This window comes from Chenopodium album, chromosome 3, assembly GCF_948465745.1.
Source record: "Chenopodium album chromosome 3, dcCheAlbu1.1, whole genome shotgun sequence".
Taxonomy (NCBI): domain Eukaryota; kingdom Viridiplantae; phylum Streptophyta; class Magnoliopsida; order Caryophyllales; family Amaranthaceae; genus Chenopodium; species Chenopodium album.
In genome coordinates this window covers 8,662,831-8,670,266 of record NC_137836.1, presented here as the reverse complement: position 1 = coordinate 8,670,266, position 7,436 = coordinate 8,662,831, and the positions used below count along the sequence as shown (strand labels likewise).

Below are 7,436 nucleotides of genomic sequence, written 5' to 3'. Positions count from 1 at the left end.
ATAGAAAGAGTCGTGTACAACAAACAATAACATAAATGTTTTTTATTTTTGTTTTGTGTGTTTGAATGAATGACTTAACATAACACTTAGTTCTGATTCAGTAAAGAATCTTCTTATCCTCTTTGTGCATCATGCCTTCATTAGCTAGCTTGTTCTAAACATTTCTGTCAAAAATTTATGAGTATTATATTATAGCTCTTTTAATTTGTTAGTACTTATTATCAAATGGTCATTTGATTTGATATGTGTGTCTAGGGTTGAGATCAGATTCTAGATGATGTGTCAAGTCATGGAAATATAAATTAAATTATGAAGTACCTACCTCAATATCTTTAGGTGTTTTATTTGTTGAATTATTACTAGTAGAGGTAACAAACGAATCGGTTATTATTATTTTTTTGAACGGGACAAACCGGTTAATTCGACAAAGAGATTCGTCATTTGATTTGTTTTTAATTCGATTTGGTTCACGGTGTATTGTCAATTAGTTTAGTAAAAAAAAACAACAAATAAATACAATATTAATAAGATGGTTGTCATACCAAGTTGGTTTAATTAGGAACAATTTTGTCTTGGATTGAAAAAAGATCATGTATTTTCTAATAGTTAGAGTTTGAGTGTGATAGTTTAAGTTAGATACTCAAGTATAACCCAGTTTAATTTATATGGTGTGGTAACTGAAAAAATATAAAACATATTCCTAGACTCAATCATAAATTTAAGCTTTTGGTTGAGTTGGTCCTCTAACAGTAACAACTAACAAGTGTATTATACGGAGTACTAATTTAAAAATCAATATTTTTTTTTTTAATCATATACAAAACTTCCTCCTTAAAAAATTTAAATTTGTTTTAAATTATCTTGGGGATAAGCTCGATTTTACATGGATATATGAATTCATAAAACATAAACATCAGTGCATTCTATTTGGCAGGCCTAGGGTTCTTATTTACTTCAATTCCTTTATTTTCTAAGATCTTATTATTTCCATATTAATTAAGGACTTAGATCCCAACAGTTTGTCTATTATATTGATACATACATAATATAAATGGTCAATTACAAAATTTGAAAAAAAAAAATTAATGAAAATAATCTAAAGAAGAGAACCCTATATTGGGAATTGCACTTGAGATATCATTGTCATGTACAAAACGTTAACAGATGTTACTATGTTCTTTTCTTAAGAAAGCAAGAAGATATCTTTATTGTCTTGGGCTTGTTCTCCTTTCATGCAATACTTAATTTGTCTTCATCTTTTTGAGATGAAAGGACCTATTTTATGATTAAAGATAAATTCTAATTCAATAAACTAAGCTAAAATAAATATTTTATTAATCTTTATTAATTTATTAATAAAATAATCTTTAATGAAATAATCTTAATCTTTATTAATTTATTTTTAATGAAATAGACTATTCACTTCGTATTAGAATAATTGACACGGTCAAATTTGGTTCACATGACAATGCACGCACTACTTTGACATTTATAAATATGTAGAAAAATATACTCCGTATATTAGTAAGAAATAAGAGGTATAAAAAAGTTTATATCATACAACTTTATAAATATACCTATTTAGGAGTATATTCCATCATTATTTTTATGATTAAATTAAACTATAGTCAAAGTTAATATTTCGTGTGCGAAAAAGTCAAATGAATCAATTATTTTAAGCCTGAAGTGTAATGTATTCAAGAACTAAACTAAACTTAAAATTGTAGAGATATCAACCTTCCATATTTTTAATAGGTTGGAAAAAAACACTTCATAATCTTTTTCTCAAAATCCGGCCCAAATTCCAGATTGGGACAAAATGCGGCCAATATAGCATAGGATGCCCCAGTTAATCTCCGTTTATTTATCATGGGCAAAAGAAAAAGTAGTGGTTTTGGGATAGATTGCTATTTCAAGTAGAGATTTTAAGACTTTAGGGATAAATTGTTAATTCAAATAGTGGTGTATGTTACCCATTTTAACTGTCACAAAATTTACACTTTTATCCCTGTGATTAATAAAAAAATTTATTAATGTGATAAACTTGAATTTTCTCGATACAACATACAAACTACCCTTTTAATACAGCACCATTTAATTGAATTTCTCAAAATCAAGGAATTTTGGTTAGTCATAGAGTACCCAAGTGAGAAACAAAGAGGATTTGGACCCCAAGTGAGACAGGTCAAGGGCACTTCATGTACCTTAGTACAACTAACTTGAATAAATAATATCATAACTTGGACATAAACAAGCAAATTCCCATTGATTGAAGATTCATTGGTTCTTATATAATCTAAACACTCTTTACCCTCAATTTTAAGTGCCTAACTTGAACGACACATATGACAGAACTAAAATTTAACCAATGATATCTTTATTTATCAATAATTACATATTATTAAAAAAAAATTAATATTTAAACTATCTGTACCTTGAGACGATTGTAACACCTAACGGTACGTATGAGTATGTTTAATTTATGTATAAAGCACTAACGTTAGTTAAAATTGTGCATGTGAATAGTGCAAAACCCAAAACCCAAAAGAGCACTTTTAAGAAATTGAGAGAGTATTTGAATATGGTGTTAAGTAGAAATATAAATTACAGGTAGTATTGAAAAGTAAAAATTTCTTTAAAATTAACACTTACCATTTTTTTTCTAGAGCAAATTAAATGTATCTAAAAATAGATATATAATTGTCTTAATGTAAAAATAGTAAATCATTTTTTTCAAAAATTTGCTATTATTTCGCAAAATATATAAATATAATAGAAGAGAAGTACTATTATAAACAATTATATATAAAAATAGTTTATGAATATGTTATAATACATTCATCATTTGTCTCATAATGTTACAATTTCATTAATGATACTCTGTATAATTAAAGTTGTTGTCGCTTAAAATTATGATTTTAAAAAGTGAAGGCGATAGTTAATTAATTAGGAGTATTAGAAATAAGCCTAAAAGATACATACAAATAGTGTATGTCATTTCAAGATATATAATTTGAAGATCACTATTTATGACTAATACTTGTATGAGTTCACTTATATCACTTAAAATTATAATCACTTATATCACAAATAATCACTATTTGTGATATAAGTGATTATTTTTAAAAGATAGCCTATCAAGTTAGATAACATGCTTGCTCCAAAATTGCACATGAAACATAATTTAAAAAAAAAAAAAAAAAAAAAAAAAAAAAAAAAAAAAAAAAAAAAAAAAAAAAACAACAGTCAAATTTGTTATCTTATCACTAGTCAACATCATGTGTTGGAGAAAGCAGAACTGTTTTGCTTGTCTAAACATTCAATATTTTTCCAGATGGAGTAACTAAATATGCAGGTCACAACTTCTATAAGCTAAACACTTTACATATAAACAGAAATAGAATTAAAACAAAATACTTTTATATTATGATATAATAATTAAACCAAAAATAAAATAAAATAAAATAAAATAAAGATGACAACCACCTTGATCTTTAATTCTAAACCTTAATCATTGAGATTATCCCCTAAATCATAGCCATATTTCCGGTTTAATGATGGATATAAGATATGCACAAAATCAAACAAAAAAAGTCTAGATAAAAACCAATAATTTCCTACTAAAAATGATGACTTCTGAGTAATCATTAATAAGCATATTATAATCAAACAACATTCAAATAATATACATACACTAATTAATTAATTAATAAAAGCTTAAGTTAGACTAATTACTTGCATACCCAAACTGATGATGTTGTCCTTCCAAATGGTATTGCTCAAATCCCATTGCCTCTCTAGCTAGCTAGCTACCACTCTCAACTTTCCTACAAATCAAATTAGAAAATTTCATAATTTTAAAAAGAAAAAGAAAAAAAAAAAAAAAGAAAAAAAAAATACTAGTCATCTTCATCATCTCCATCTCCATCTCAAACTCTGCCTAGATAGCTAATTAATTAATCACTCAAAATTAAGGGAAAGATTTAAGCACACTGATTTCCACCCTTGTTGAGCTTCAACCCATAATTAGAACTATCCCAACCAAGGCTGCCCTCGCCGTCGCCGAGAAAAAACCTCAGGCAGCTATCATTCATCACACCACCACCAGCACCAATAGTACTACTACTAGCATTAACATTAACATTAGCATTAGCATTGGAGTTATGAGACGAAGGCGACGAAGATGATCCCTCGTTAAGTTGAAGCCTAGGCTCATTAATCTCACAATTATTACTAAAACCTCCTAATCCCATGTGATTCATGTATAATATTCCACCACCATTATGATTACAATTACTATTATTAGTATTATTATTAGTACTAGTGTTGTTTTTATGATTACTAACCTCTCCATAATTCTCCTTCCTTTTCTTGTTACCATCATCCCTAATAATAATGTTGTTGTCCTTCTCTTGAAAATACTTGTTAAGACTATCCCATTTTTCTTTGCATACACTTGCACTCCTATCATACCCCAAATAAGCCATCTTTGCAGCAATATCTTCCCACAAAACCTCCTCTGAGAACCCACATTGTTGAAACCTCGATTCCATGCTCGTTCGAAGTTGTATAAGCCTTGTCACCTCCGTCTCTAGCCATTGATGATGGGTGTTATCATGGATCCCTACGCGGCAATGATGTTCATTGCCGCGATGGTGGTGGTGGTGGTTACGATGATCAATATCACTAACAACTTCTTTCTCCCTAGTGTTTGTCAACTTCTCTAAGGCGGTCATAAGGGCTGAGTCCCGGGCCTCGATCCAAGCCCGTTCACTAGCCCAAAACTTATGTTCCCTCTCCATTCTTTCAGCTTCTTGCTTCCTCCACTCTTCTTCCCTTTCCATCCTCTCTCTTTCTCTACTATCCAAAGTTTTCATCATCTTCTCGAGCCAAGCTTCTTGCTTCTCCATAATCTTCCTCATTTGATAGTCAATAAACTCCTTCACTTTCGCCTTCCAATTCCGCTTTCCTCTCTTCTTCTTCTTAGATTCATCACTTTCTATCGAACCCCCTACCTCATTATCCGAGGATGAGGTCTCATAGTCCGAGGAGTTCGAGAGGCTTACACTCGTAGGCCGGTGTAGTTTCGATGATGGGACTAAAGTCTCCTGAGTGGTGTTGAAGTGAGGAACCATGTTTCCGGCTATATGATGATGCGTGTCCGGAGTTGAAGTCATTGGATGATGATGATGATGCTGAGAATTGTGCTCACCATAGAGCGCCTCGAGTTGCCGGAAAAATCTATAGTGTTTACCGTCTTGTCTACCGGCTTTCCCTTCCTTAGTCTTCTTGTAATACTTGTACAAATTCTCAAACTTTTCCCTGCATTTCTTCCCCGTCCTTTGGTATCCATGCTCTTCGGACATAATCCTACAACAATCATTCAAAAATCTAAATGATTATTTATCCATTGTTGTATCATCATTAGCAAAATAAAGCATGTTATTATATGAATCGCCTAAAAGTAAAATCAAGTAAAATTGCTATATACCTCTATTGAGAATCAATTGTAACATTGACGATAGTGTAAGATGAACTGGATAGCAACGTGACAATTAAATTCAAATAGTGGTCCTAATATATAGTCGGTGTTTAATTAAAAAGGGGAGAAATTGGAAGTATTGAAGTAAAGATTTTAAAATATTTTTTGATGGGAATGTTTTATTAGGTGATATGTGTAGTATAAGTGACAGACCAAATACATACAACTAAATAATATAATGATTTTGTTTTTGTAAGTACAATAAAGAATAATTTGGGGAATGTGAGAAACCCTAGCTTTGATTTTTGAGATATAAATTGACAAAAATGAAAGGGGGATGAAATCAACTTAACAGCCTAGTTTACTGACTGAATTCTACTCATTACTATTATTTAAATTAGTTTTTAAGGACCACAATTTTATTCAAAAAATTCTGTTTGATAAATTTTACTTGTCATTTTCATAGAAAATCAGTTCTACTAAAAACAGCAAGTAAACACTGAAAATGAATTTCAAAAAATTTAGCAAAAATTTGGCAAATATTTAAGCTTGAAAATAAGCTTGTTATGAGCTTGAGTATATAAAGCCAGCTGCTTTGCAAATATAAGTAAAATCAAATAGTACTATTGTAGAAAGTATTTTTTTCTTTTTTTATAAATATTAATATTTGATTATTAAAAAAAAGAAAAAAAGAAAAAAAAAGAAGAGAGTTGTTACTATACCTAGCAACTTCATCCCAAAGAGGGCCTTTCTGATTAGCTTCCTTAAACTTATGATCAAGGCGAGATCGGATCTCGAGAAGTGTTAATGTTTCTTGTCTCGGCCACCTCGCAGCACCACCATCGCCGACATCGAATCCACCCAAATGATTAGCAGCAGCAGTAGTAGACTCGGAATTAAAGTGTCCGGGATGATGATGATGATGAGTATTATTATTATTATTATTATTATGGTGCAGCATGTCTGACATGCTTCGGCCCATCACCACCATCTCGTACTGCTGATGCTGCTGCTGAGGAGTGTGGTGTTGAGCAGCAGCAGCAGCAACAGCAGTAATAGGGGGCGATAGACCCCGATGGTTGTGATGGGCCGAAAAGAGGTCGGAGGAAGGAGGAAGCGATGGGGGTGGTTGTTGTACTGGAAAAGGCGGGAATTGAGTGACCGTTGCTCGGCTAATAAACTGGCGTAGATCTGATATACCATATTGGTCTTCCATTTCCATGGATCTTTGATTTTTATGAGAGAGAAAACAATGAAATTTAGAGAAATAATAAGCGAGAGTAGCGGATCATGTCCTTCACTTGAAGGGTTATGGACCCTTATGGTGGTGGTGGGACTTAAGAGAGAAAGGACGGTGGACCCTTTTTTTTTTTCTCCTTTAATTTGTTGGTTAATGCTTCATTTGTTTAGTTGATGTGCCAACGAACAAAGTTAACGCGACGAGCCGACTAGTAATCCAAATTTCAATAAGTAAAATCCGCACAAATTAAATTATCTCCATAGTTTTATTCCTCTCAATAATTTATAATTAATCGTCTTAATGTACCGTACGAGTACTCCTTTGAATTCAATTTTTTTAAAAAATGTTACTCTTGTGTACGTAATTCGATGCAAAGTTTTAATCATTAATAACTTTAATTAGTAATTAGTAAAAATTACTCCCTCCGTCCCTAAAAAAACGACCATTTTGGGTTGATTTCGTGGTTATTAATAAAGTTAATAAAAAAAAAAGTAAAAGTATATTAGAAAGATAAATTTTAATGGGGTTTACAAAAAAGTAGAGAGAGATAATAATAAAAGTATATGGAGAAAATAAAATTTTACATGAAGAAGCTAATTTTGCACAAATATTGTTGCAAATTAGTGGATATTTTAATGCTAATGAGTCATTCTTTTTGGGACTAAATTTAGGCCAAATGACTCGTTTTTTCGGGGACGGGGGGAGTAGTAACAA

The 7,436-nt window shown here is 31.0% G+C and overlaps 1 protein-coding gene across 1 annotated transcript; it reads right to left on the bottom strand.

Annotated features, from left to right (window-relative positions):
• Nucleotides 1–3,186: 3,186 nt before the first annotated feature.
• On the bottom strand, nucleotides 3,187–6,704 carry LOC145611297 (trihelix transcription factor PTL-like). Its single transcript, XM_081666613.1, has 2 exons — nucleotides 6,205–6,704; nucleotides 3,187–5,370 (listed from the first exon to the last, which is right to left on the bottom strand). The coding sequence occupies exons 1-2, from the start codon at nucleotides 6,702–6,704 to the stop codon at nucleotides 3,984–3,986; spliced, it is 1,887 nt and encodes a 628-aa protein (XP_081522739.1). The 3' UTR covers nucleotides 3,187–3,983.
• Between the last annotated feature and the right edge of the window lie 732 nt (nucleotides 6,705–7,436).

What these genes read in the sequence shown, in the direction of transcription:
- LOC145611297 (XM_081666613.1), bottom strand. Translation starts at nt 6,704, where the DNA reads ATGGAAATGGAAGACCAATATGGTATATCAGATCTACGCCAGTTTATT. An exon ending in CTTTGGGATGAAGTTGCTAG is followed by an intron (nt 5,371 to 6,204) that starts GTATAGTAACAA and finishes TGATTGTTGTAG; the next exon opens with GATTATGTCCGAAGAGCATG.